The sequence below is a fragment of the Talpa occidentalis genome, unplaced genomic scaffold, assembly GCF_014898055.3.
Source record: "Talpa occidentalis isolate TD23 unplaced genomic scaffold, MPIMG_talOcc4v2.1 talOcc4.17, whole genome shotgun sequence".
NCBI lineage: Eukaryota > Metazoa > Chordata > Mammalia > Eulipotyphla > Talpidae > Talpa > Talpa occidentalis.
In genome coordinates this window covers 51,565,927-51,591,760 of record NW_023601754.1, presented here as the reverse complement: position 1 = coordinate 51,591,760, position 25,834 = coordinate 51,565,927, and the positions used below count along the sequence as shown (strand labels likewise).

The 25,834-nt window shown below is 75.2% G+C and overlaps 5 protein-coding genes across 9 annotated transcripts; 4 read left to right on the top strand and 1 right to left on the bottom strand.

Moving 5' to 3' along the window:
* Window positions 1-1,184: 1,184 nt before the first annotated feature.
* PIDD1 (p53-induced death domain protein 1) lies at window positions 1,185-6,082 on the top strand. Of its 2 annotated transcripts, none has more exons than XM_037517331.2 (16): window positions 1,185-1,270; window positions 1,631-2,004; window positions 2,316-2,729; window positions 2,819-3,019; window positions 3,099-3,153; window positions 3,247-3,448; window positions 3,524-3,649; window positions 3,734-3,913; window positions 3,974-4,121; window positions 4,206-4,341; window positions 4,414-4,564; window positions 4,662-4,785; window positions 4,850-4,968; window positions 5,046-5,159; window positions 5,240-5,424; window positions 5,590-6,082. In XM_037517331.2, exons 2-16 carry the CDS (start codon window positions 1,683-1,685, stop codon window positions 5,831-5,833), a joined length of 2,721 nt encoding a protein of 906 aa, XP_037373228.1. In that variant the 5' UTR covers window positions 1,185-1,270; window positions 1,631-1,682; the 3' UTR covers window positions 5,834-6,082. The 2 variants fall into 2 exon arrangements, with proteins under 2 accessions (XP_037373228.1, XP_037373227.1); XM_037517330.1 differs by having other exon boundaries at window positions 1,260-1,274.
* A 175-nt stretch (window positions 6,083-6,257) lies between these two features.
* Window positions 6,258-12,068, top strand: SLC25A22 (solute carrier family 25 member 22). 2 transcript variants are annotated; one of them, XM_037517337.2, is made up of 10 exons: window positions 6,258-6,297; window positions 8,215-8,319; window positions 8,410-8,535; window positions 8,617-8,672; window positions 9,135-9,225; window positions 9,652-9,770; window positions 9,857-10,031; window positions 10,111-10,265; window positions 10,333-10,408; window positions 10,492-12,068. In XM_037517337.2, exons 2-10 carry the CDS (start codon window positions 8,300-8,302, stop codon window positions 10,643-10,645), a joined length of 972 nt encoding a protein of 323 aa, XP_037373234.1. In that variant the 5' UTR covers window positions 6,258-6,297; window positions 8,215-8,299; the 3' UTR covers window positions 10,646-12,068. The 2 variants fall into 2 exon arrangements, with proteins under 2 accessions (XP_037373234.1, XP_037373235.1); XM_037517338.2 differs by lacking the exon at window positions 6,258-6,297 and adding an exon at window positions 7,554-7,569.
* Window positions 12,069-13,523: 1,455 nt separating this feature from the next.
* CEND1 (cell cycle exit and neuronal differentiation 1) lies at window positions 13,524-14,158 on the top strand. The gene is given in 2 exon segments (XM_037517352.2): window positions 13,524-13,913; window positions 13,916-14,158. Coding segments are annotated over 2 exon segments (444 nt in total). The 5' UTR covers window positions 13,524-13,594; the 3' UTR covers window positions 14,041-14,158.
* Window positions 14,159-17,140: 2,982 nt separating this feature from the next.
* GATD1 (glutamine amidotransferase class 1 domain containing 1) lies at window positions 17,141-20,268 on the top strand. 3 transcript variants are annotated; one of them, XM_037517346.2, is made up of 8 exons: window positions 17,141-17,204; window positions 17,560-17,636; window positions 17,729-17,834; window positions 17,940-18,047; window positions 18,358-18,452; window positions 18,816-18,909; window positions 18,996-19,103; window positions 19,174-20,268. In XM_037517346.2, the coding sequence occupies exons 1-8, from the start codon at window positions 17,141-17,143 to the stop codon at window positions 19,209-19,211; spliced, it is 690 nt and encodes a 229-aa protein (XP_037373243.1). In that variant the 3' UTR covers window positions 19,212-20,268. The 3 variants fall into 3 exon arrangements, with proteins under 3 accessions (XP_037373243.1, XP_037373244.1, XP_037373245.1); XM_037517347.2 differs by having other exon boundaries at window positions 18,996-19,107; window positions 19,174-19,211; XM_037517348.2 differs by having other exon boundaries at window positions 18,996-19,216.
* Window positions 20,269-20,371: 103 nt separating this feature from the next.
* Window positions 20,372-25,062, bottom strand: TALDO1 (transaldolase 1). The gene is made up of 8 exons (XM_037517335.2): window positions 24,944-25,062; window positions 22,773-22,896; window positions 21,827-21,934; window positions 21,589-21,720; window positions 21,100-21,275; window positions 20,787-20,984; window positions 20,568-20,713; window positions 20,372-20,475 (listed from the first exon to the last, which is right to left on the bottom strand). The coding sequence occupies exons 1-8, from the start codon at window positions 25,038-25,040 to the stop codon at window positions 20,443-20,445; spliced, it is 1,014 nt and encodes a 337-aa protein (XP_037373232.1). The 5' UTR covers window positions 25,041-25,062; the 3' UTR covers window positions 20,372-20,442.
* Between the last annotated feature and the right edge of the window lie 772 nt (window positions 25,063-25,834).

Below are 25,834 nucleotides of genomic sequence, written 5' to 3'. Positions count from 1 at the left end.
TCGGAGCAGCTTCTAGGACAGTGTGAGGCCGGTGCCCCGGGAGTCCCCGCACTGCGGGGCGCAGCGATACGCGAGCGGTGGCGCGTTTCTCCTTCCAAAGCCCACAGCATTCCACGGGACGCCTACGGCTCCCGACATGCAGCGCGCCCGCCACGCCCCGGACGCAGCCCCTAGCGGGAGCGAACTACAACTACCATGATGCACGGCTGCCGGAAGCGCGGCGCGGCGCTGGCTGGCGCGGGCGTGTGCACGTGGGCCCTGGCGCAGCCTGCGTGGTCCGTCGCGGCTTCCGGCCCGCCGCGCTTCGGCTGTCAAGTGGTTCCCCGGTGGCGGGGCCCGGCCTCCCGCCGCCCGCGGGCTGCGCTGCCCCGGCGCGCGTCCTGCCGTCGCGCCTCGCCCAGCGCGGCGCCCTCGGGCCCCACGCGCGGCAGCAGCTCTGCTTTTCTGTCCCTTCAAGGCTGAACGACACCCCCTGGCAGCTTTGGGGGGCCGGGGGGCGGGACTTGGGGCGCGGGGGGCGCCGCCGGCCCGGGCGACGACCTGCTGCGCTCAGGGCCTCGGGGCGCAGGGCTGGGTCTCGCGCTCCGGGGCCCCCGCCGCGGCCTGACCCCCCCGGCCAGGGAGTGACCCCCGGGCGCGCAGACCCCCTGCCTCCGCTGCCCCTCGGCCGCGGCCCCGGTGGGCCGCCCGCCCCGCTCCCGCGGCCCCGGGAGTGCGCCCCCCCGGCCCCGGCCCGGCGCCCGGCCCTGCGCGGCGGTGCACACGTCCCCGAGCAGCGGCCCGCGCGCCTCGGCCCGCTCGAGCCCCGGCAAGAGCGAGCACGCGCCGGCGGGGCCCCGCGCCCCGGCCCCGGCCCGCCCCGGCCGGCTCGGGCGGCCAGGCCGCGGGGGCGCGGTCCCCAGGGCCTCGGGGGCGGTGGCCGGCGCCGGGCCGCGGGGGCTGCCGTGGGGCCGCGGCTGCGCGGCGTGGAAGCCCCCGCGCTGCCCAAGGTCGCGCCAGCCCGGCCGGCCGCGGGTGGGCGGCGCGCCGGGGCGGCCGGGGGCGGGGTCCGCAGCCGTCCCGCCCTGAAGCGCGCGGGCGGGAACCCGGCGCGGGGCGGCGGGAGGCGCCGGTGGGGCGGCCGCGCTCCCTCGCGCAGGGTCCGGCGCCGCGCCCCGCGCCCCGGACCCCGAGGCCGGCCCGTGGCGCAGCCCCAGGTGCCCCCACGTTCAGTTCTCCGACCCCCGCGGGCACAGTCGCCCTGTCCGCGCCGGGTCGCCGCCCCCAAGTGGTAGGTGAGAGCCGCGGGGACCCGTGAGCGGGTGGGCCAGGCCCCAGGCCCGCGCGGGCCTCCCGGGGTGGGGGGCAGGTCGGGTGACCCCGCAGCGCCCGCCGACCCTTCTCGGAAAGGCCAGAATGAGGGGAGGCCCCGCTCCCCACAGCAGGTTCCCCAGGCCCCGGCCGCCCTCCCAGCCCCGGGGGTCCCAGAGGTGCCCCCGCTTCGGCCTCAGCCTGCCCAGCCTACATGCCCAGCTCTGTGGCTCGAGGGCGCCCCCTCTCAGCACCCCTTCCCCGGCCGCCAGGAGGGCCCACCCCCTTCTCCCGGCTCGGCTCTGAGGCAGCCCCACCCTGCCCGGGCCTGCCCGAGCAGGCCTGCCCGGCAGGCTGGAGCATGCCTGGTCCCCGAGGACGGCCGGTGGGCGATGTCTGTGGCGGCGGAGGGGCCGGCGGCGGAGGCTGGGGACGCTGCGGGAGATGCTGCGGGAGATGCTGCCGGAGATGCTGCGACCGTGGCTGTGGCAGCCGGGCCCGGGGCGCCCCTTCTCCTGGCCGGCAACCGGCTGAGCCTGGACCTGCACCCAGGGGGCTGCCAGCGGCTGTTGCGTCTCTGCGCCCAGCAGCCCCTTCAGCTGCTGGAGGTAGAGTTTCTGCGGCTCAGTGGCCACGAGGACCCTCAGCTTCTGGGGGCTGCGCTGGCCCAGGTGCCCCGGAGCCTGCCTCACCTGCGCTCCCTGGTCCTCAAAGGTGAGCCCCACCAGGCCCCAGCCTGCCCTCCCTGCTCCCCACCGGCCACCGCAGCCCACTCCCCGCCAGGCTGGTGGGCCCTGCTCCTGGGCGTGGGCTGCGGGCTGGGGCCTCGCAGCAGACCCTGGGTGGTTGCTTTTCTGAGGGCAGGTTCCTAGGGGCAGCGGTCAGCTAGCATGTCCTTGCCACTCTCATCTGCTGGTGGCTGGCTGGCCAGCCCCGCGCGACCACAGAGGGTGGCGGGGCCTGCCTCCCGCAGCTCCTGCCCGGGTCCGGGCTGGCTCCTGGGACAAGCCGCCTTCCTCCCGTAGGCGGGCACCACCGGGACGCACAGGGCGCCTGCCTCCGTGGCTCCCTGGCCACGCTGCCCGCCAGCCTGAGTGGCCTGAGCAGCTTGGCCCACCTGGATCTGAGCTTCAACCGCCTGGAGACACTGCCGGCCTGCGTCCCGCAGATGCTCGGGCTGCACGCCCTCCTGCTCTCGCATAACCGCCTGTCCTCACTGCCTGAGGCCCTGGGGGCGCTCCGCAGCCTCACCTTCCTCTCGGCCACCCACAACAGCCTGCAGAGGCTGCCCTCCACCCTGGGGTCCCTGCCTGCCCTGCAGCACCTCCATCTCTCTGAGAACCTTCTGGAAACCCTGCCCCCTGAGGTTGGGGCCCTCAGCAGCCTCGTTGAGCTCAATCTGGCCTCCAACCGGCTGCAGCGCCTCCCGGCCTCCTTGGGTGAGTGGCAACAGGAAGTGCCACAGTGGCCTCGGCCAGCGGCCCAGGGTCCCCACCAGGCCTGAGCCCTGAGCGGCGCCTGCCCGCAGCACAGCTCCGGTCCCTGCAGCTGTTGGTCCTGCACAGCAACCTCCTGACGTCAGTGCCCGCCGGCCTGGCCCGCCTCCCCCTGCTCACCCGGCTGGACCTGAGGGACAATCAGCTCCAAGACTTGCCCCCTGAGCTGCTGGATGCCCCCTTTGTCCGCCTGCAGGGCAACCCCCTTGGCAAGCTCCCCGAGAGCCCCACAGGTGCGTTCAGTGCAGGGGCTGCAGGGGTTGCAGGCGCCAGGCGTGAGCTGCATCCTGATCGCTGCCTGTCCCTCCCTAGGGACCCCTGTGGCTCCCGAGATGCCCAGGCTGCTCCTGACCTCAGACTTTGACAGGTGTGCTGCTGGTGGTGGCCGAGGTGGGGTGGGGCTGCGGGGATCCATTCCCCCAGCGCCAGGCTCTGCGCGCTGACGTCCCTTCCTCCCCAGCTTCCCCGTGACGCCCCAGGGCTGCTCCGTGACCCTGTCCTGTGGCGCGCGCCTGCAGTTCCCAGAGGGTGCGACCGCCACCCCTGTCACCATCTGCTACCGCCGGTGGCTGCCGGAGCCACGCCTGGTTCCCCTGGGCCCCCACGACTGCCTGCTCAGCGCTGTCCTGGAGCTGCAGCCCCACGGGGTGTCCTTCCAGCAGGCAGGACGGCAGGGGGGTGGGTGGCGGGCGATGGGCTGGGGCAGGCCGGCAGGCGCTCACCAACCCTGCCCGCAGGACGTGGGCCTGTGGCTGCTCTGCGCGCCCCCGCGGGTCCGGCGCTGGCGCGAGGTGGTGGTCAGGACCCTGAGCGGCGACAGCTGGAGCGACTTAGAGACTCACCTGGAGGAGGAGGCGCCCCAGGTGAGGCCCCTCGGGCCTGGGCCCAGCGACTCTGCCCCACCCTGCTCCCCCACTCCCTGATCCCACTTCCCTCTGACACCCCAGCGGCTCTGGGCTCACTGCCGGGTGCCTCACTTCTCCTGGTTCCTCGTCGTTTCGCGCCCGGTGTCCGACGCCTGCCTGGTGCCACCAGAGGGAGCGCTGCTGTACTCCTCGGGACACCCCGGGGTCAGGGTCACCTTCCCCCCGGGGGCCGCCCGGGAGCCATGCCACGTCCGCATGCAGGTAGGCCGGGAGCGGCGGGGAGGGGGGCCTGGCGCGTGCTGAGCCCGGTGTCTTGCACAGGTGGTGCGTGTGGCGGCCCGGGAGCTGCGCACCCTGCTCCAGGAGCCGGAGGCGGCCGCCAGCCCCCTGCTGTGCCTCTCCCAGCGCGGGGCCCCGGGCTTCCTGCACCCTGTCACTGTGCAGCTGCCTCTGCCCCCCGGCGTCACTGGTGAGAGGCTGCCCCCCGACCCCCACGCGAGGCCCTGGGCTGGGGCCCGGCCAGGCAGCGCTTTCACCAGCTTCCCCATCCCAGGCCTGAGTCTGGACCGCGGCCGCCTGCGCCTGCTGCACTGGGCCCCTCCCGCCCTCGCCTGGGACGACATCACGGCGCAGGTGGCGCTGGAGCTCACCCACCTGTATGCCCGCTTCCAGGTCACGCACTTCTCCTGGTCAGTGCTCCCGATCCTCTTGGGCGCGCCCCCCCCCCCCATCGCAGCGTGCCCCTCACGCCCGCCTTCCAGGTACTGGCTGTGGTACACCACCAAGACTTGCGTGGGCGGGCTGGCACGCAGGGCCTGGGAGCGCCTGCGGCTGCACCGCGTCAACCTCATCGCGCTGCAGAGACGCAGGGACCCCGAGCAGGTGCTGCTGCAGTGCCTGCCCCGCCACAAGGTGCGGCGGGGCACGGGGCGGGCCTGGTGGCCTCCTGGAGAGGTACGGGGGTGCGGCCAGAGGGGTCTTCCGAGGCCAGAGCCCGGTGCGCCCGCAGGTGGACGCCGCCCTGCAGCGGCTGCTGGAGCGGTACCGCGGCCCCGAGCCCTCGGACACCGTGGAGATGTTTGAGGGCGAGAGGTTCTTTGCGGCCTTCGAGCGCGGCATCGCGGTGGACGCAGGTACGTGCGGGCCGGTGGGGGCCCGGGGGCGGCCCTGCACCTGCTGAGCCCCCGGCCCCCACAGAGCGCCCCGACTGCGTGGAGGGCAGGGTCTGCTTCGTCTTCTACTCGCACCTGAAGAACATGAAGGAGGTGTACGTGACGGCCACCCTGGACCGGGAGGCGCAGGCCGTGCGGGGCCAGGTGAGCCGACGGCGGGGCTTCGGGCACCCGTGCTGAGCCTGGCGCGCCGAGCCTCCCGCCTCCCTCCTCCCCCCCAGGTGTCCTTCTACCGGGGGGCGGTGCCCGCGGAGGTGCCCGAGGAGGCCGAGGCCGCCCGGCAGAGGAAGGCTGCCGACGCACTGTGGATGGCCACGCTGCCCATCAAGCTGCCGGTGCGCCGTGGGGCGGGCGGGGCGGGGCGGGGCGGCGTGGGGCAGGCGGGCGGTGGTCACCTCCCCCTTTCCTGCCGCAGAGACTGCCGGGGGCCCGGGCTGGCCCCGCGCTGGCCCCGCTGAACCTGGGCGATGCTGAGACCGGCTTCCTGACCCAGAGCAACCTGCTGGGCGTGGCCGGGCGCCTGGGCTTGGACTGGCCGGCAGTGGCTCTGCGCCTGGGGACGCCCTACAGCGAGGTGCAGCGCATACGACACGCCTTCCGGTGCGTCCCGAGGCCGCGCAGGGCCTGCCTGACACCCCCGCCGCCCTGTCCGCTAGCAGCGGGGATGGGGGACTGGGCAGAGAAGGCGGGGGAGGGCCCCGGCTCCAGTGCAGGGTGGGGGGGCCTGGGCCGGCCCCGTCGTCACCATCCCCGCACCGGCCCCAGGGACGACCTGGACGGGCAGATCCGCCACATGCTCTTCTCCTGGGCTGAGCGCCAGGCCGGGCGGCCGGGGGCCGTGGGGCTCCTGGTCCAGGCCCTGGAGCAGAGCGAGCGGCAGGACGTGGCGGACGAGGTGCGGACTGTCCTGGAGCTGGGTCGCCGCAAGTACCAGGCGGGCATCCGGCGCACCAGCTTGGCCGCCCCCGGCCCTTCAGCACCGTCTGCCCCAGAGCCTGCCCAGGCGTAGGCCTCGGCAGCACCCCCGCCCAGGCCCACGTGTAACACGACGCAGCCTGTCCGTTGTCTCCGTGTGCAGTTCATTGGGTGATGGCGGGGTGGGCACTGAGGGCACCCGGGTGTGGGCGGCCGGCTCCTGCCCCCTCCGCTCTCCCCGCACCTGCCATCCCTTCCTGTGGATGCTGATCACGGGGGGAGGAGAGGAGCCCGGCGGCGGCTCGATGGCCACCAAGTCAGCTCCTGGGGCCGGCCGCCAGCCGGGCAAGTTCAGCCCCACCCGAGCGCCCGCCCTGGGGCCCTGGGTCACTCAGCGCGCCCGGCCGTGACCAGGGAGGTGGGGCGCGGGGCGCAGTGGCCGCGGCGGCCGGGAGGGGGAGCCGGAGGCCCGCGGGCCGGGGGCGGAGCGCGCGCGGCGCCGAGCGGACGCGCCCCCGCGCCAAGGTGCAGGCCGGGCGCAGCGGGCGGCGGAGCGCGGTGAGTGCCCTCGGGCGCCGGGGGGTGGCAGCTGCCGGGGCCGGGGGCGCCGCGGGGCCGGGGCCGGGGCCGGCGCGTGTCCGGCCGTCCGCGGCGCGGGTGGGGAGCCGGGCGCGTCCTGCGCACACGTGGCCGCGGCCGGGGCTCGGGCCCGGAGGACGGGCCGGGCGGTGGGGGCGCGCACGTGGCCCCCGCCCCGGCCGGGGCCGCGCGAGGGCGGGGTCGCCCAGGCCGGGAGGACGGCGTGGCCGCCGGGCAGCCCCGGGGGCAGCGGCCGGCCGGCCTCGGAGCCTCGCCGCGGGGGCGTCCTGCGCCGCCTTTGTCCGGGCTGGGGCCTCCGGGACGCGGCCCCGGGAGGCCGGCGGGAGAGGCCGGCAGTCCCGGGCCGCGGGTGGCCGCAGGGCCCGGCGTGGGGCCGGGGCCGCGCGGTGGCTTCGCAGCGGGGAGCGCAGCCCCGGGGGTCTGGGAGCGGCCCCATGGCGGGGGGACCCCAAGGCCGCCCCGCGGCCCCGGTTCCCCGGCCGTGCGGGAGCCGCGCGGGGCGGGGCGCCGGGGCTGGCCGGGCCGCGGGCTCCATGGCAACGCGGGGCGCTGGGGGAGGGCCCTCCGCCGGCTGCTGTCGGCCCCCCCGCACGTGCCGCCCGCCCAGCGGCTGGCGGGGCCGCGTCTGGAGGCCCCGGGAGCGGCCGGCGGGGCGCGGGGTCCGAGGTTCAGGGCCGGGGCTGCTCCCGGCGGCGGCGCCCGGGGCAGGGCCGGGTCGCGGACGCGCCCGGGCAAGGGGCGGCGCGGCGAGGGCAGAGGCCGGGCGCCCCCTGCGCCCCTTGCGCCCTCTGCGCCCCCTGCGCCCTCTGCGCCCGCGGGGTGAGCCGCTGCCCCGTGGCGCCGCGGCCTCTGCCCCTTCCCGGCGGGCGGGGGCCCCCGCCGCGCCCCGACCCCGCCCCGCCGCGCGGGGGACCCGGAGCCCCGCGCGCCCGCGGCCTCTCGCGGCCCTCCCCGGCCTGGAGAGCCGGCGGCGCGGGGGCCGCTGCCCGCGGCCCCCAGCGCCGCGGGGCCGAGGGGCTCCGCGCCCGGCCTGCGCCCCGGAGCGGCTCGCCGGGGCGCCGGGGCGGGCCCCCAAAGCGAAAGAGAAAGCGGCGCGCCCCGCCCGCCCCGGCGCCCCGCCCGCCCGCCCGCCCGCCCGCGGCCAATCCCGCGCCGCCCCCGCGCCCCGCCCGCCGGCCGCCGCCAGCCGCGCCGCGCCGAGGGCCAGAGCCGGGGCCTGCGCGGGGCGCGGTGAGCGGGGCGCGGGGCGCGGGCGGGGCGGGGCGCCGGCCCGGGGGGCGCACGCGAAGGGCGGCGGGGCCGGCCCGGACACGGGGCTGCGGCACGAGCGGCCGCGGCGGGCTCCGCGGGGCGGGGGCGCGGGGCGGCGGAGGGAGGCAGAGGGGCCCGAGGCCGCCTCGCCCCAGCCCTGCCCTTGGGGAAGGGGCCCCTTCGCCCCAGCCCACGGGGGGCCTGGAAGCTGGCGCCCCCCTCGCGCCCCCACGCCTGCGGCCCCCGGGCCTGGGCCGCCTCCTGGGGGTCCCGGAGGGGCGGCCGGCGCGTCGTCGGCGTGTGCGCGGCTGCTCCCGGGAGGCCGTGGGGGGGGCGCCTGGGGTCCGGGGAGGGCCTGGCGACGAGACACCCCCACGCCGGGGCGGGGGTCCCCACGGCGCGGGGGCGGGGAGCCCGGCTGGCACGCCGGTGCCGCCGACGCTGGCCCTTTAAAGGCCGGTGCCCGCGTGGGCACGTGAGCAGAGCGCGGCCGCCAGCGCCCGCGGGGGAGGCACGGAGCGGGGAGCCCCTGCCCCTCGGGTCTGGCCAAGGCTGCGGCCCAGGGGGACTCGCGGCGAGACCCCACCTGGCGGCCGTCCCCCGTGACTGAGCCCCTGGCCCCAGGACAGCGGGGGTGGCGTGAGTCCCCTGGAAGGCGCAGACGCCCGCTCGGCCTCACCTCCTGCGGCTGCCTGCTGCCATCACCTCCATGGCCGACAAGCAGATCAGGTCAGAGCTCGCCCCGTGCCCGCCCGCCCGCCCGCGACCTCTGCCCACGACCTTTGCCCACGACCTCTGCCCTGACCTCCTCTCCCGCAGCTTGCCAGCCAAGCTCATCAATGGCGGCATCGCCGGGCTGATCGGGGTCACCTGCGTGTTCCCCATCGACCTGGCCAAGACCAGGCTGCAGAACCAGCAGAACGGCCAGCGCATCTACACCAGCATGTGAGCGGGCGGGGGGCGGGGGGCGGGGGTTCCGGAGGCGGGAGGGCTCCCACCTGGCCTCACCCCGCCCCTCGCCCGCAGGTCAGACTGCCTCGTCAAGACCATCCGCGCCGAGGGCTACTTCGGCATGTACCGCGGTGAGGCGCGGCGGGCGGCGGGGCACCCCCACAGCCTCCGGCTGTCCTGGCACCTGGGCAGTGGGGTGGGGACAGCAGGCGGGGCAGGAGGCAGCAGCTGGGTCTGGGGTGGGTGACGAGGGACGGGATCAGGGAGAGGCAGCTCAGCCCCACCTGGGCGTCACCCCCACCAGGAGAGGGGATGGGGACAGGCCCGGCCCTGCACCCACATGGCCGAGCCACCACAGGCCAGGTGTGGCCTCAGGGGTGTCCTGGGGCGGCGCCAGGCGGGGCTGGGCAGAGGCGGGGAAGGGCAGAGGCGGGGAAGGTGCTGGGCGGCACAGTCCCGCCTGCCAGGGACCTGCCCCGCGTGGGCCAGAGCAGGAACAGCGCCGGGAGCGGGTAGGGCCTGGCCGCTGGCCGGGTGCTGGCCCAGAACCCGCCGCCTGGGCCACCCACCTGCCCATCTCCGGGTGCTGCCAGGAGCCGCCGTGAACCTGACCCTCGTCACCCCCGAGAAGGCCATCAAGCTGGCAGCCAATGACTTCTTCCGCCACCAGCTCTCCAAGGACGGGTGAGGGCCGGCCCAGGCGGGCGGGCTCCTTGCGGCAGGGCTCTGCCTCCGCGGCCCTCCCATCTGCAGGGCTTCCCGGGGGGCCACTGCCCGCCACATGGGGGCAGCAGCAGGTGCCCCACCCGGCCCTGGCTCCTCGGCCCCAGGCACCCTTGCTGCTGCCTCCAGGCTGGGTGGGGGCGCGACCCCGAGCCCCCCTCACTGGAGCTGGGGTGCTTCCCGAGGACTTGAGCTACCAAGTCCCCACTGGTCTTCCTGCTACGAGGCTGCGCCATTCTCCTGGCACCTGCCCTCAGGCACCTGTCGGCCCGGGACTGGGGACCTGCAGGACCGCAGAGGCTGGGATGCTTGTCCCCGCACACCCAGGGGCCAGCGACGCTAGGTCACCCCGAGGGCCCTGACTCTCCTTTGCGCCCCTCACTGCAGGCAGAAGCTGACCCTGCTCAGGGAGATGCTGGCGGGCTGTGGGGCCGGCACCTGCCAGGTCATCGTCACCACCCCCATGGAGATGCTGAAGATCCAGCTGCAGGACGCGGGGCGCATCGGTGCGCAAGGGGGTGGGGCGGGGTGGGGGGTGGGCAGGGGCTGCCCCTCCAGGAGGGAGAGCTAGCGGCCTGGTTCCTTTCCCCAGCTGCCCAGAGGAGGATTCTGGCCGCCCAGGCCCAGCTCTCTGCCCAGGGGGGTCCCCAGCCTGCAGCGGAGCCTCCAGCTGCCCCCCGGCCCACGGCCACCCAGCTGGCCCGGGACCTGCTGCGCAGCCATGGCGTGGCCGGCCTCTACAAGGGCCTGGGCGCCACGCTGCTCAGGTGGGGGCGCGCGCGGGGCCTGGCGCGGGTGTGGAGGGGCAGGGCGCCCCCACCCGTGGTCATTGCCGCCCCCCTGCAGGGACGTCCCCTTCTCCATCGTCTACTTCCCCCTCTTCGCCAACCTGAACCAGCTGGGCCAGCCGGCATCTGGGGAGAAGTCGCCCTTCTACGTGTCCTTCCTGGCCGGCTGCGTGGCCGGGAGTGCGGCAGCCGTGGCCGTGAACCCCTGTGACGGTCAGTGTGGGGGCTGGGGTCCCCTGGCGGGGCAGTGGGCTCCCGCCTGACACCCCTGTCCCTGCAGTGGTGAAGACCAGGCTCCAGTCACTTCAGCGGGGCGCCCATGAGGACACCTACTCGGGGTTTCTGGACTGTGCCAGGTGGGTGCGCGGGCGGGAGGGGGGACGGGGGGGCGGGGCAGGAGGATGGCCGGGGGCCACGCTGCTGACCCCGGTCCCCACAGGAAGATCCTCCGCCACGAGGGCCCCTCGGCCTTCCTGAAGGGCGCCTACTGCCGCGCGCTGGTCATCGCCCCGCTGTTCGGCATCGCTCAGGTGGTCTACTTCCTGGGCATCGCCGAGACCCTGCTGGGGCTGCTGCAGAACCCCCAGCCCTGAGCCAGCCGGCCCCCACACTCCCAGCCCCGCAGGACCAGGGCACGGCCGGCGTCTTTCCACACCCTTCCCCGCTGTGGACAGGGAGGCCGGGGAAGGGACACGGGCCCCAGGGGACTTCCCGACTCCATGCCCACTGGGGCCCATGTACTATGAAGTAGGAAATGCAGAACCTTCACATTCCTGGAGCCAGCACCCCCAGCTCTGCCTGGGCCGAGCACCCCAGGACAGAGCTGGTCTCTGGGCGGGGCGCCCCAGGCCCAGGCTGGGTGAGGTGGACCCTACTTCCCCGTCCACCGGTTCTTGTCCCTGAGCCGTGGCCCCTCACCCACAGAGGGGGCCTGTCCATACCTATTTATTAACCCACCAGGCACAGTGGCTCTCCGTGTCCACCTCCCCCGTCCTCCCAGCCCCCCTCTGCTTCCCCAGCCTGCCTTGTGGGGCATCAGGGGCTACCCCTCATGTTGAGCCAGGAATCCAGGCAGGGGTCCCACTGAGCTCTGCCTTCCAGGCAGAGCCCTCCCTTGTGAACCTCCACCCCTGCCGGACCCCAGGCTGGGGGCCCAGTGGAGAGGGTGTGTGCGTATGCGTGGCTGTGGGGCGCGCCCTTCCCGCACCCTGGCCCTGGGCTCTCGGATGACTGAATTTAATTATCCTGTCAGGCCCCTCTTGCCGCACCTTCCGCAGCCCCCTCTCCTGAGACCCCCACCCCAGGTCTGGGATCGGGCAGAGGCATGGGTGGTGGGAAGACCTGTATGGAGCTGGGGGCCTGATCTGCCTGGGGGCCGCCTGCCTGCCCAGCTCCCTCCCTTGGGGACTCTGCACAAGGCCCCCTGCACACTCCGAGAGCCCCCCAGCCCCTTCCCCTGCATCCCCGTGATGGCCCAGGCCCCGTGCCCACCTGCATCCCCGTGATGGCCGGGCCCCGTGCCCACCTGCATCCCCGTGATGGCCGGGCCCCATGCCCACCTGCGTCCCCGTGATGGCCCGGGCCCCGTGCCCACCTGTGCCCCCTTGATGGACGGGCCCTGTGCCCCCCTGCATCCCCGTGTTGACCCGGGCCCCGTGCCCACCTGTGCCCCCTTGATGGACGGGCCCTGTGCCCCCCTGCATCCCCGTGTTGACCCGGGCCCCGTGCCCACCTGTGCCCCCTTGATGGACGGGCCCTGTGCCCCCCTGCATCCCCGTGTTGACCCGGGCCCCGTGCCCACCTGTGACCCCGCGCCCCTGTGGTGGCTGCCCCTGCGTGCTGGTGCTGTGCCCGGGCCGCCCGCTCAGCGACACTCCCTGGGCCTGGGCCCTTCCCACCTCTGTACCTTGGAAGCTGCTGCTGCTGCTTACAGAAGTATATTTTTTTCTTTTGGAGAGTTTTAAGAAGTTGTAACTTTTGTGTCTCGTCATGTAAGAAAATTAATAAATATTCTAAGTAGACGCCGCCTCTGGGAGTCTGTTTGCCGCGCGGCTCCCCCTCCGCTCCCCTGCCCTGCCCCTCCCCTCCGCTCCCCCCCTCCCCTCCGCTCCCCCCCTCCCGCGGGCCTAGCGTGCGCCCCCCCAGCCAGCGCCCGCGCCCGCGCCCCCGCCGCCCAGCCCGGAGCGGAGGCGGGGCGCCCGCAGGCCCCGCCCCCGCAGGCCCCGCCCGCGAGCGCAGTGCACTGTGGGAAACTCCCGGTGCGCTCCATCCGCAGCCGCAGCCGCGCCCGCGCCGCCGTCGCCGCCGCCGGGCCCCGCGGAGAGCGCGCAGCGCCGAGGGGAGCGCGGGAGCAAGCGTAAGGCGGCGGCGCTGGGGGCCGCGAGCGGGCGGGGCGGGCGGCGGGCCTGGGTCCCCGGGGCGAGGCGGTGGCTCCCGGCCCTGAAGGTCACCGGCGGCGCTCCGGCCCCGGGCTCGCCGGGCCGCGGCAGCCCCGGAGGGGGCAGGGGAGCCCGGTGACGTCAGTGCGAGGCAGAAATAACCCGGGGTCTGGCGGGGCGCGGGTGTGGCCGATCACCTGCCCCTCACGAGCCCCGGGGCCTGCAGCGGGGACCCCTCCAGCAGAGGCGGCGTGAGGGGCTGCTGGGGTCCCTGGGAAGTGGGGCGCACCTTCACACTGTGACCTTCAGGCGACCTTCAGTGTGGTTAGTGTGCCGGCACGGGGCGGGGGGAGCCTGGGGAGCCCCCGCTCACTGGCGCCCCTCCCTGTGGGTGGGGGCCGGGTTCCCCGGGGTGCAGGGTGCCTGGGCCTCCACCCTCTCTAGCGCGGCAGCTTGGGCACGGGGTCTGATGGGGCAAAGCCTTCCCTGCAGCCCACAGCCACCCCCCTCAGGTGCGGAGCCCAAAGGCCGACGGCCCGGCCGGCTCGGACAGCAGGCTCCTGCCGGAACTGCCTTGGCCTCTGGAGCAGGAAGGACTCCGGAAGGACTCCCTGCCCTTGAGCTGGAGCAGGCCGGGCCGGTCTTGGGGGGGCAGAAGTTAGGGAGTGGCACATGACCTGCTGGGAGCCACAGAGCCCCTGCTGCCCGCCTGGCCCCTCCAGCCTCCTGGAGACCCCATCTTTGTCACACCAGGTCCTAGTGGTCTGGGCCCTCTCCCACCCTGCAGACCCCGAGAACCTGGACTCAGGTCCCATCCTGTCCGCCTGCCCTGGGGCCCAACCCCTCTGTGAGGCTGGAGTTCCTCCGGGTCCGGAGTCTGCAATGTGTGTTGCCGGGGGCCAGCCCGGCTGCTGTCTACCCCAGGGGCTGGACCCCCCAGGGCAGAACGCTTGGAGGGGAGGGCTCGGAGCCCCTGGCCTGCGGCCCCTGTGTGGCCGGAGAGCGTTGGGCACACCAGACCAGGCCCTGGAGAAGGGGCTGCCCGGACACGGGCCTCCTGTCCCAGCCTCATGGTGTCTCCCTGCAGGCCCATGTAATGCCCAGGTCTGGGCTGTCCTGAGCTGCCGTGGGCTGCCCGCCACACGCACCTGCCTGCCTGCCGCCATGGAGTCCAGAGGGAAGTCGGCTGGCAGCCCCAAGCCGGATGCCAAGGCGCCCCAGGCCACTGCCGAGGCCAAAACCCCCGCAGCTGTGGATGGGAAAGCCCCCTTGGCCAAGCCGGGGAAGAAGGAGGCCCCGGTGGAGAAGCAGGAGCAGCCAGCGACCCCAACCCCGCCTGCCAAGAAGGCCCCCGCCAAGGCTGACCCCGCCCTTCTCAACAACCACAGCAACCTGAAGCCGGCCCCCGCGGCCCCCAGCAGCCCCGGCGCCGCCCCGGAGCCCAAGGGCCCTGGGGACGGGGCTGAGGAGGACGGGGGCACCGGCGGGGCCCTGGTGGCCGCGGTCCCTGCCCCTTTGAGAACTTGACACCCCTGCTGGTGGCTGGGGGGGTCGCCGTGGCGGCGGCTGCCCTGATTCTCGGTGTGGTCTTCCTGGCCCGGAAGAAATAATGCCCGGCGTCCGGGGGCAGCCACCCCGCGCGCAGGGAAACTAGTGCATGCCGAGTCACATAGCCGTCCCTTCCGCACCCGCACGCCCCGCGAGCACAGGCGCCCCGTAGTCAGAGGAGAGCGGGCCGCCCCGCCCCGCCCCGGGCAGGGTCCCCAGGCTCACCCGCCAGCCTGCACCGGGGCCCCGGCGGCCCAGGGCTTCCCGCGGTCCCGGTGGGCAGGGGCTGGGCTGGACATTAAAGGGTGCGGCTGTCCCACTCACCCCGTTTCTGCTCTTTGCCTGCAGCTAGGGGTGGGGGGCCCAGCGGGCTGACCGGAGGGGTGCCATCGCCCCACGCCCGGCTGGTGGACACAACCCAGAGGCAGCTCGGGTTTCCTCGCCAGCGCCAGGAGCCCGAGCTGGGGCCGCCGTGCTTCCTGCCCCCCCACCCCAGTCCCGCCCTGTCTGGGGCTCTGCCCGCACGTGCAGGAGGAGGGCTGCAGCCGCGGGACCCCTCACTGCCCTCCCCGTCGGGCCCTGCGTGGCAGCTGCGGCGGCTCTGAGGGTGGCGAGCGCGTGGGCACCTCCTGGCCAGCCGGCGCGGGAAACCTGAGTGGGAGTGGCCCGAGTCTGAAATAAACTGTCCGAGGCTGGTCTGGGCCCTTGTCTGCTGGGGGGTCCCTGCACACCTGGGTCCCCAGGGCACCTGCCCCGTCCCAGACAGCCACAACCAGGCCTCCCCCCCAGCCCTCCTCCCGCCTCCCTGCCCTGGCACTGGGGGGGGGGTGCTGTGGGGCCACACTGCCTGGGCTGCCCACCGGAGGGCAGAGCTGGCCATGCCGTCCAGGCCCTGCGGTGGTGGGGGGCCTGGCCTCCAGACGGACCCTCTAGCCACAGGAGCCTCTCCCACCAAGGCCCCAGCGTCTCCCCCCCTTGGAGGGGTGAGGAAGAGCCCCCCCCCCATTGCCCTCCGAGCCCGCTCTGGGCACGTCCAGGGGCAGGGCCTGCCGGGGAACGTCCCACTTGTGGGCTGGGGTCCCCCGGCCCTGAAGGGGTTCCCCAAGGGGACGTTTTGCAAGCAGAGAGCCCGGGGGCGCGGGGGGTGCGGTGCGCTTCACGTTGCCTTTAGTCACGTTGCCTTTAGCTCGCTCGGAACAAACCCAGGCGAGAGGAGCCCCGGGCCAGGGTCTGGTGGGGGTGGGGCTCGTGGGCCACAGGGAAGCGGAGGTTGGGGGGCCCATTTCCCTTGCCCTCACGCCTCTTGGGGACCGTGTGGTGCACCAGGTGACCAGGGGGCTGGCCAATGCCTCCCCCTTGCTGCCTCCAGAGGGCCGGAGGCCAGAGAAAGAGGGGGCGGGACTCGCTGGACGCCCCGCCTGTGGGTCAGGGCGCTGAGTATGGGCCTCTGACACCCTGGCCCCGCGCTCGCTGCCCCAGTGACTGGACGGGGCGCGCCCAGGTGGAGTCAGCCAGGGGCCCGCTGCTCCCAGGCGCTGGGGTCAAAGGCCACCTTGCCTTGGCCAGAGGAGCCCCTGGAGCCAGGGCGCTGCAGGAACTGGGAGAAACTGGGTGGGGCACGGGCTGAGGCATCCCTGCCCTCGGGGCTGCCCGTGGTGACCTGGTGCTGTGGTGACCTGGCGGCGTCACCTGTGGAGGGGACGCCCTGGCAGGGGCTGGTCAGAGGGCTGACGGGCAGAGAGCAGCAGGGGCCGCTGCGGGCCAGGCTGGCTGTGCCCGAGGAGGAAGTCCCCGAAGGAAGCCGGTGGCCGGCGGGCTGGTCCCAGGGCTGCCCGGCCCAGAGCCCGCCGTCAGGGACGCCGCCCGCTGTGTGGGAGGACACTTGCCGTGGGTTGTCCCCAGGGGAAAACTCCCCGGCCACGGTCGACAGGGGACCCTGTGGCACGGCAGGGGCCCCCGACGAGGCAGCTGCCTGCCTGGGCGTCCCCACCGGGGCCGGAGAGGGTCCCCCGCCCTGCGGGTGCCGGCACACAGCTGGCGTGACGGGTGGGCCTGCGGGGCTGGGGCTGCTGCCCAGCAGTTGGGGAGTAGCAGGCCATACCCTGGGAGCACCCAGGGTGCTCATCTGTCCCGTCCTCCCTACTGGACAGGGGCAGATGGGCTGACGGGGGTGCGGCGCATTGTCGGGTGGGGCGAGGTGCCGCCAGGCTGGTCCGGGCCCCCAGCCTCTGGCCAGAGCACATGGCAGCGGGTCTGGAGGGGCCCGAGGGAGGCTGGCCTGAGGAGCGCCCCCACCTGCTGACCCTCCACCCGCCCGGACGCCCCCCTTCCCAGCTGGCCCTGCGGCTCATCTAAGGGCGCCCTTGACCCTCTACACTCAGCCACCGCAGTGCCCCACGCAGGACGTGACGCCCCGGTCTCCCAGGGACTCAGCTGAACCCCAGACCTGGGACCCTCAAGGAGCCCACCAGGGTGGCCTTTGGCCCCGCGGGCCGTGGCAGGGGCCTGCACTTGCCCGCAGGTCTGGGCCGGGCACGGGAGCAGGAGCCCCGTGAGCGCGGCTGGTCATTCTCGCCGGCGGAGACTCACGGCCCAGCCCCGCCTGGGCCGCCGGCGACCCGGGTATGGGGTCCTCGCGCCGCAGCCGGTGACCCTGGTCCCCCCACCCCAGGCGCTGCCGGGTCGGCGGCGGGAGGGGACCTGGGCCGAGTCAGGGAGGGACGGGAGCACAGCGGGGGCGGGGGGGGGGGGAGGTCGCGTGGGCGCCCCGTCCTTGGGACGCCCAGAGCCGGGAGGGGACGCAGCCGTGGGGGCCGCAGCGAGGTGCGCCTGCCTGCGGGGGGGGCGCACCTGCCTGCTGGGGGGGGTCGCACCTGCCGGCGGGGGGGCGCACCTGCCTGCGGGGTCGCACCTGGCCGCGGGGCGGGCGCACCTGCCGGCGGGGGGGCGCACCTGCCTGCGGGGTCGCACCTGCCGGCGGGGGGGCGCACCTGCCTGCGGGGGGGCGCATCTGCCTGCGGGGTCGCACCTGCGGGCGGGGCGGGCGGCGCGCGCCGGGTCCCGCGAGGCCCCGCCCCGGCCGCCGCGCACGTGACCCGCCGCTGCGCGCGCAGCCGCCCCGCGCCCGCCCCGCCCGCCCCGCGCGCCCGCCCGCCGGGCCCCATGGCCTCCGAGCGGCTCCCGAGCCGGCCCGCCTGCCTGCTGGTGGCCAGCGGCGCGGCCGAAGGTGAGCCGCGCGGGGTCCGGCCGCCGCAGAGCGAGGGGCGCCGCGGGCAGGGGCGGGGCGGGAGGGCGCCGGGGCCCCGGGGCGGCGGCGGGAGGGGGCGGGGCGGGAGGGCGCCGGGGCCCCGGGGCAGCGGGGGGGGCGGAGGGGGCGGGCGGGGCGGGAGGGCGCCGGGGCCCCGGGGCGGCGGGGTGGGCGGGGGGGGGCGGGGCGGGAGGGCGCCGGGGCCCCGGGCGGCGGCGGCGGGGGCGCGGGGCGGGAGGGCGCCGGGGCCCGGGGCGGCGGCGGGGGGGGGGCGGAGGCCTCGGGCCGGGCCGGGCCGGGCCGGGCGGGCGCTGGACGGGCCGCTCTCGCGCAGGCGTGTCCGCGCCGTCCTTCCTGCACTGCTTCTCGCTGGCCGGCGCCGCCTTCAACCTGCAGGTGGCCACGCCCGGGGTAAGCTGCCCACGGGCGGGCGCGGGGCGGGCCGGGGCGCGGGGCCGCGGGCGGGGCGCCGTGCGGGACCCTCACGGGCCCGGGGCCCGCAGGGGCGCGCCGTGGACTTCGCGGACGTGAGCGAGGGCACCGCGCGCGGGGTGCAGGACTTCCGCCTCAAGGCCTACGCCAGCCCGGCCAAGCTGGAGTCCATCGACGGTGAGCGGGCCGAGGCCGAGGCCGGGGCGTGGGGGGCCGTGGGGGGCTGTGGGCCTGCAGCCCTGCTGGGCTCCACCTCGGGCTGACCTGCGTGTGGTCTCCCAGGCGCCCGGTACCACGCGCTCCTGATCCCCAGCTGCCCTGGGGCGCTGGCTGACCTGGCCAGCAGCGGCTCCCTGGCCCGTGTCCTGCAGCACTTCCGCTCCGAGAGCAGTAGGTGGCCCGGGCCTGGGTGCAGGGTGGGGGGTGCCGGGCAGCAGCCTGAGGGACCCAAGCCTGGAGCTGGGTGGGGTCGCTGTGGGGGCAGTAAGGAGCTGGGTCTGCCTGGGACTGGGCGGGGCTCGCTACTGGACATGTCCAAGGGGACCGTGACATCCCGTTCCTGGCTCAGGGTCTGCGGCCCCAGGGAGCCTGCCCGGGGCAGGACTATGGTTTGGGGGGCAGGCTCCCGCGAGGGTGGTGTCGGGGTGGCTGGGCGGGGAGCGGCCTGTCTGCGGGGCCTCACCGCGCCCTCGCCCACCAGAGCCCATCTGTGCCATCGGCCACGGTGTGGCCGCGCTCTGCTGCGCCACCAACGAGGACGGGTCCTGGGTGTTCCGAGGCTACAGCCTGACGGGGGTAAGCTGGGGCTGGCGTCCACCCTGTTGGCAGGTGACCGCTGCGGGTGGTCCTGGCACCGAGCAGCAGCTCTGCCCCCCCATGCTCCAGGATGGCCGGGCTGTAGGCGAGGCTGCAGTGGCTCAACCGGCAGTGGATATCACGGTGGGAGGGACCTCAGGGTGGGTCTGGCCTCTAATGAGGGCCAGGGGTGCAGGGACCCAGGGCTGAGCCTGGAGCCAGGGAGGACCCAGAGCGAGGCTGGGCAGGGTGGGGTCCTGGGTTGGTGCCCACCCCCTGGGGTCACCCAGCAGCTGCTGGGGCAGGGTGGAGCATCCTCCGGCCCTGCAGCCTTGCAGCCCTGGGGTGCCCGCCCGCCCACAGCCCTCTGTGTATGAGCTGGTCCGGGCTCCGGGCTTCGCGCACCTGTCCCTGGTGGTGGAGGACTTTGTGAAGGACGCAGGTGCCAGCTTCAGTGGTAAGTGGCCGACGGCAGGGGCTGCCGAGGGTGCAGGCGGGCGGGGTGGGCAGCAGTGCCCTGAGCCTGTGCCTGGCCTCCCGCAGCCAGTGAGCCAGACGCCCTGCATGTGGTGCTGGACCGCCACCTGGTCACTGGGCAGAACGCCGCCTCCACCGTCCAGGCTGTGCAGAACCTGCTCTTCCTCTGCGGCAGCCGGTGAGGGCCAGGGCAAGGGGGGGCGGGCACCCACGGTCCCCAGCCTGACAGCAGTCTGTTCTACAGGAAGTGACCTGGCCCTGGACAGCTCAGCTGTCCCCTGAAGGAGCCAGACACCCGCCTGCCGCCTCAGCCCTCCAGTGAACCGGCCTCTGGCACTGAGTGACCACCAGCCCCTCCCGTCCAGGGGGCTCACTCCATGTGGGGTCCCATGCTGGGCCCCAGCCTGCAAAGAAGGGGCTTCATGACACACCCTGGGTGAGGCTGGGCACTCTCCTGACTTGAGAGCGACAGCTGTGCTTGGACCCCAACTTGGCGCCCATAGGCTTGCTGTGGACATGGGCTGTCGTCCACCTAGCTCCCCAGGGTGCCTGGCCTGGGGCTCCGGACACTGCTCTGGCTCTGCAGCCCCCCAACCCCTTCAGGCGCCCCTGGCAGGAGCCCAGGCATTGCAGCCAGGTGCCCTGGCACCCACATGGCCCCAGCCATGCCCATAGCAGTGCTGATGGCGCCGGGGGCAGCCCTGGCCTGGTGACCTGCCTGCTATCCTCAGGCCCGGGGCGGCCCCTCGCCTGGAGGGCTCCAGGAGGACCCAGTATCTTGCGAAATAAACGCCTGCCCTGTCAGCCCGTGTCTGCCTGGTGGCGGCGCCCTGTGCTGTCTGCTGGGCGGGGGCCTCCCACGGCAGGTTGGGATCGCGTTCCCTTGGGGGTGTCCGGAGGCGCAACTCACAGGGGTGGGGCAGGGCTGGACACGGATCTCCTTTCTGGGTGAAAGGAGTCGGGGGACAGCACCTGCTGCCCTGACCTGATGGCCCCAGCCTGCCTCTTGTGGCCTCTAAGGTGGCAGCTGTGGTTTTGGCGGAGGCAGAGACCAGGGTTAGAGGGTCAGGCTGAGGTGACGACCCCGCACTAAGGGGACCTGGGGCCCCACACATCCTGCCTGGGCCAGACCCGCCCGCCCTGTAGGGGAGGCAGCCCCACCCTTTGGGAGACGGGGGTGCAGGGGAGGGCTTGGGGCCCATGTGGGGCCCTTTGCTCCACCAGCCCCTCCCGGCCAGGACCAAGGGGGTCTCAGCTGAGGGGGCCAGGGGCTCCCCTGGAGGCCCCACAGGGCAAGCCTCTCCCTGCACGCCAGAGCTGCCCGCAGGACGCGTGGTCGGGGGTGGGGGGCAGCCCAGCCCGGGGCGGCCCGTGGGCGCGCGGCACAGGAAGCGACTGCTGGTGCGTCAGGCAGGACTTTACGTCAAATCGGAACCCGCGCCTGCCCGCCCACCCGCCCGCCGTCCAGGCGCAGGACTGGTCACCCGCGCGATGGGCCGCTGCGGCTCCGGCGTTACTTCCCGTTCTCGGCGCTGAACATCCGCTCCTGGGGGTCGGCAAGAAGGGGTGCCTCAGCCCCGGTCCCCGCCCCCCTCCCCGCCCGCCCTGGGGTGCCCACCCGGCCGCGCCCGCCCTCACCGTCAGCATCCGCTCCAGCTTCAGGGCGTCGGCCGCGAACTTGCGGATCCCGTCCGAGAGCTTCTCCACGGCCATCTGGTCCTCGTTGTGCAGCCAGCGGAAGGCCGCCTCGTCCAGGTGCAGCTGCTCCAGGTCACTGGCCTGGGCTGGGGGACAGAGAGGGTCCGCGCGCGCCCGCCCACCCCTCCGGACAGCCCCGCCCGCCCGCCCGCCACGCACCCGCCTTGGCCGAGAGCGCGGGCGTCAGCTTGGACGTGTCCTTGAGCAGCTCGCCCAGCAGCTTGGGCGAGATGGTGAGGAAGTCGCAGCCCGCGAGCGCCTTGATCTCGCCCGTGTTCCGAAAGGAGGCGCCCATGACGATGGTCTTGTAGCCGAACTTCTTGTAGTAGTTGTAGATCTTGGTGACGCTCCGCACGCCTGCAGACACACCGTGTCCAGGACAGCCGGGCAGGCGCCCGCTGCCCGCGCCGCCCACGCCTGGGGCCCACCCCCCAGGGCTGGGGCCACACTCAGGCTCCGAGGGGCGACGCACCGGGATCCTCCAGGGGCTCATACGATTTCTTGCCCGTGTTGGCCACATGCCAGTCGAGGATGCGCCCCACGAATGGGGAGATGAGCGTCACCCCCGCCTCGGCACAGGCCACGGCCTGGGCGAAGGAGAAGAGCAGCGTCATGTTGCAGTGGATGCCGTGCTGCTCCTCCAGCTCCCTGCGGGCGGCAAGCAGGCAGGCATCAGGGGCCGGCAGCGCATGCGGGAATCTTGCTGCCCAGACACCCAGGACAAGTGCCCGCCCCTCCCCCAGGTCGGCAGCCGCTCCCTGGACAGGCCAGTGGCCACCGGCACAGCTGCTGCTCCCGGGCCCTGCTCCCCAGTCCCACGGGGCTGCCGCAGGCCAGGCTGTGGAGCCCACAGCCAGCCTGGACATGACACCGGCCACCCCGCTCCTGGGCAGGTGCCCAGCAGCGGTCATGGGGGCGGGGGGGGGGGGCGCTGGCCTGCGGCCCCCAGCCAGATACTCACTTCCCAGCCTGGATGCCCTCCCAGGTGGACGAGAGCTTGATGAGGATCCGGTCCTTGCTGACCCCCACCTCCTGGTACAGCTCGATGAGGCGCCGGGCCCGGGCCACCATGGCCGCCTTGTCGAAGGAGAGCCTGGGGGAGGTGGATGTGACGGGGTTGCTGAGGCCCCGCCGGCCCGGGTGCAGGCAGGGCAGCCGCTGGACCGCCCCCCCGGCCCCCGCCCACCCCCTGGCCGCACCTTGCGTCTACTTCCGTGGACACGCGGCCCGGAATCTTCTTCAGTATCTCTGCTCCAAACACCACGAAGAGCTTATCCATCGCGTTTTTAATCTGCTCCTCTTGGGACCTGGAACCGGGGAACAGCCGCTGAGCAGCCAGCCAGGCGGACGTCCCCGCCAGGCCCGGGGAAGCAGCTGGACATCAGCACCTCGGCTGAGCCAGGCGCCCCTGCAGCCGCTGCCCACACCTCCTCGCTCTACACTGGCCCCGTCCCCAGCACTGGACAGGGCCCTTGCCAACCTCGCCCATGTCCTGGGCAGCCTGGCGCCAGCGGGGTCTGGGGCACCCTCACCTGCCACCGCTGTGGGAACACCGGGGTGGCTGGTGCTGCGGGGAAGGAAGCGCCGCTGCCAAGATGGGGTGTGGTGGCCAGGGCAGGGTGCACCCCCCCAGGCAGGACCTGACCCTCAGGGCATGGAGGGACCGGCTGGCCCCACTCAGTTGCGGGTCACTCTGGTGAAAACAAAGTCCGGGGCCTCTCTGGGGGCACAGGGGTTAAGTCTCAGGCTGTCGCCACTGGCCTGAGTCCATCCCCAGCCAGGGAGCAGCCCATAGGGCGCAGCAGACTCTCCTGTCTCCCCGCGGCTCCCCTCAGCAGTGGATTCCAGTGGCTCCGCCTGCTCTGCTTCCCACTCTGTCTCTGGGGAGTCCTCTCCCCCCCGCACCCTGGTTCTTGTAGCATAAATAAAATGAATTTGAAAAAGGAAACGGAAGGTCTAACGAAGGCCACGCTCCAGGCTGGGAGCCGCGGCGGCGGGAGCGGGAGACTCGGAGGTGGGTGCACATGGGCGCACTGGGCCAGGGCCGGTGGTGCCCAGATCCCCCAAAACCCGGGACCACGCGTGGGGTTTGGCTCCAGCAGAGCTGCCGTGGCGAGGGGCCAGCAGCGGCGGGCGGGCACTCACCCGCCCAGTTTCCTGCCATAGGCCATGGCCTCCTCCACCAGGTCCTGGTAGGCGGGCATCTGGGCGGCGGCCAGGATCAGGGATGGATTGGTGGTGGCGTCCTGGGGCTTGTATTCCTCGATGGCTGGGGAGTCGGGGAGAGCGGGAGGTTAGCGGGGGCTCTGCGCCAGGACCAGGGATGCGCTGGCCTCGCACGCACCTCCTAGCCCTGACGGCCGGTGAGGGCAGCGTCTGCTCTGACAGACCCACCGCCACGGCGCCGCCGGACATGAGCCGCCCACTGTGGGCAACGGCAGGGGGGCCAGCAGCCAGGGCGGCACCGGCATGGGGGGGGGGCAGCAGCGGAAGGCAGACACGCCCACCGCCTTCTCCATGTTGGGTCTTTCTGTGGGAGCCGCGTCCCCAAGAAACAACACTTGGCTGGGGTCTCGCCGGCTCACAACAGGCTCACTCCCTGGCACGCTGGCCACACGCCTGGCCACCGGGCTACCCTGGAACACTCCTAGTTTTCAAAGTGACCTTTGATGGCACAGACCAGGGGAGACCAGGAAGGGGGGCAGGAGGACCCGGGCACCACCGTGGGCTCCCGCCATGGCCCTCACGGCGCGGGGCCTGGGAGGACCACCACGGGGCTCCCAGGGCCACCTGCAGCCGCGATCATCCCCAAGCGACGGCGGGCGGGGTGCGACGGGCACCCCTGCCTCCACCGTGCGGGTGGGGGCACAGGAGCCCGAGTCTGCGGAGGGCCAGTGCACCCGCGCTGGAGAGCAAGCCCCTCGGTGGACTGGGCAGGATGCAGGACAAGCCGCTCCAGCCGCGCGAGGCGGCCGGGGCAGGAAGCACGTCCTCACAGGGTGGCGAGGGCCATCACCCCAGCACGCCGCCCGGCCGCGCTACTTCAGAAGGGGCGCGAGTGCGGCCCCCCACCCGGTGGGGGTCAGAAATGCGCGGCCAGGGCCAGGGCCAGGGCCAGGGCCAGGGCAGGCGCCTCGGGCGGCGCGGCCGCCGCAAGGAGGGGCCGGGAGGGCAAAGTCCGCTGGAGGAAGCCCCGAAAGTGCTTATTCACCCCGCGCCTGGGTAAACAAGCCCTTGCCCAAGAGCGTCGAGCCAGTTTCTCAAGCAGCAGGAGGAAGCGCGGAGGGAAGTGGCCGCGGCGGCCAGCCCGCCCCCGCCCCCGCCCCCGCCCCTCCCCGTCTCCGCGGGCCTGTCCCCCTCAGCCCGGCCCCCGCCCCTGCCCGGCTCCGGCCCCCACCCGGGCAGCGAGCGGGCGCGCAGGAGGGCCGCGAGCGCCACGGGTTTTCGGCAGCGGGTGTCCCCACGCCCTGGGCTGGGGGCGGGGCGGGCACCCCAAGCCCCGGGGCGCACTCCGCTCCCGCCGGAGCCGGCTCTCCCCACCGCGGGCCCGGCGGCCACCCCTGACCCACTGACCGGCCGGGCCGGGCTTGGGGCGCCGCCAGCAGCTCGGGGCGCGGGGGCGGCGCGCCCGGGCGGGGGTTCCAGGGCGGCTCGCGCGGGCAGCTTCGGGAGCGAACCGGAGCCCAGCGCCGCGCCTCGGCCCCCGAGCCCCACCTTCCTCCCCGGAGCCCCGAGGGGCAGATTCCGGAGGCCGGGGCGGGGCTCAGTGGGGCGCGGGGGCGCGGGGTGCGCGGCGGGGCGCGGGGTGCGCGACGGGGCGGGGGGCGCGGGGTGCGCGGCGGGGCGCGGGGTGCGCGACGGGGCGGGGGCGCGGGGTGCGCGGCGGGCGCGGGGCGCGGGGGCGCGGCGGTGCGCGGGGGGCGCGACGGGGCGGGGGCGCGGGGTGCGCGGCGGGCGCGGGGCCGCGGGGGGCGCGGCGGTGCGCGGGGGGCGCGACGGGGCGGGGGGCGCGACGGGGGGGGCGCGCGGGCGGGGGGCGCGGCGGGCGCGGGGGCCGCGGGGGCGCGCGGGCGGGGCGCGCGGGGCGGGGGGCGCGGGCGCGGGGGCGCGCGGCGGGGGCGCGGCGGGCGCGACGGGGCGGGGGGCGCGGGGGGCGCGACGGGCGCGGGGGCGCGGGGGGCGCGCGGGCGCGGGGCCGCGGGGGGCGCGGGGCGCGGGGGCGCGGGGGCGCGGGCGCGGCGGGGCCGGCCGCGGGCAGGCGAGCGGCGGGCGGGCCCGGAGCGCCCCGCAGGCCCCCGGCCGGGCGCCGCGCTCACCGTGGAAGTCGCCGGTGTCGGCCACCACGGTGGTGAGCTGCCGCAGCTGCTCCAGGACGCTGTCCATCCTCGCGCGCTTCACCGGGGAGCCCGACATGGCGCGGCGGCGGCGGCGCGGCGGCGAGTAGCGCGCGGCCCACAATGCCTCGCGGCCGCCCCGGCGCCAGCCAATCGGAGCGCGGCGGGGCGGGACCAGGCCCCGCCCGCCCGCCCGCAGGCCCCGCCCGCCCGCAGGCCCGCCCCGCCCGCAGGCCCCGCCCCCGCCCTGGTCCGGACACCCGCGGGGCGAGGCGGGGACCCCCGCGGGCGCCGGCGCTGCAGCCCCTCGAGCGCTTGCTGCCCGCGCTCGGGCTCGGCCTCGGGCACGCAGGAAGGCCCCTGCGGCCCCCGCGAGCCGAGGCGCGGAGTGGCCGTCGCGCTTGGGGCCGCCTCTGGGCCGCCGTCTGGCCCGCCCCGGGGCGCGGGGAGCGGCGGGCGGCGGCGCCGGCTCCCTCCCGGGCTGAGGCCCCGCGCGCGGCCAGGGCCGGGCAGGGGCCGGGAGTCCAGCGCAGACCGGCCAGCACCGCGCCCGCCCCGTCCACCTGGCTTGGAAGCGGGGCTCCGGCTCCGGCTCCGGCTCCGCGCGCCCTCAGCCCCCACCCGCCGCCGCCGCCGGCCGGGCCGGGCCGGGCTTGCCCCGGTCTCCGCGGGGATCGCGCCTCCGCGGGCCTGCGCTGCCGCCGCCACCCTTCGGTTTCTGAAGCGGCGTCGGGGCGGAGGGGCCTTCTGCAGGGAGGTGGCCTGCCTGGCTCTGCCCTGTGGCCACAGTCCCGAGAATCCTCCAGGGTTGCAGGCGGGGCCTTTGGGGTCCGGGCTGAGCCCTCCTCCTTACTCCGCCCCTCCCCCCTGTGA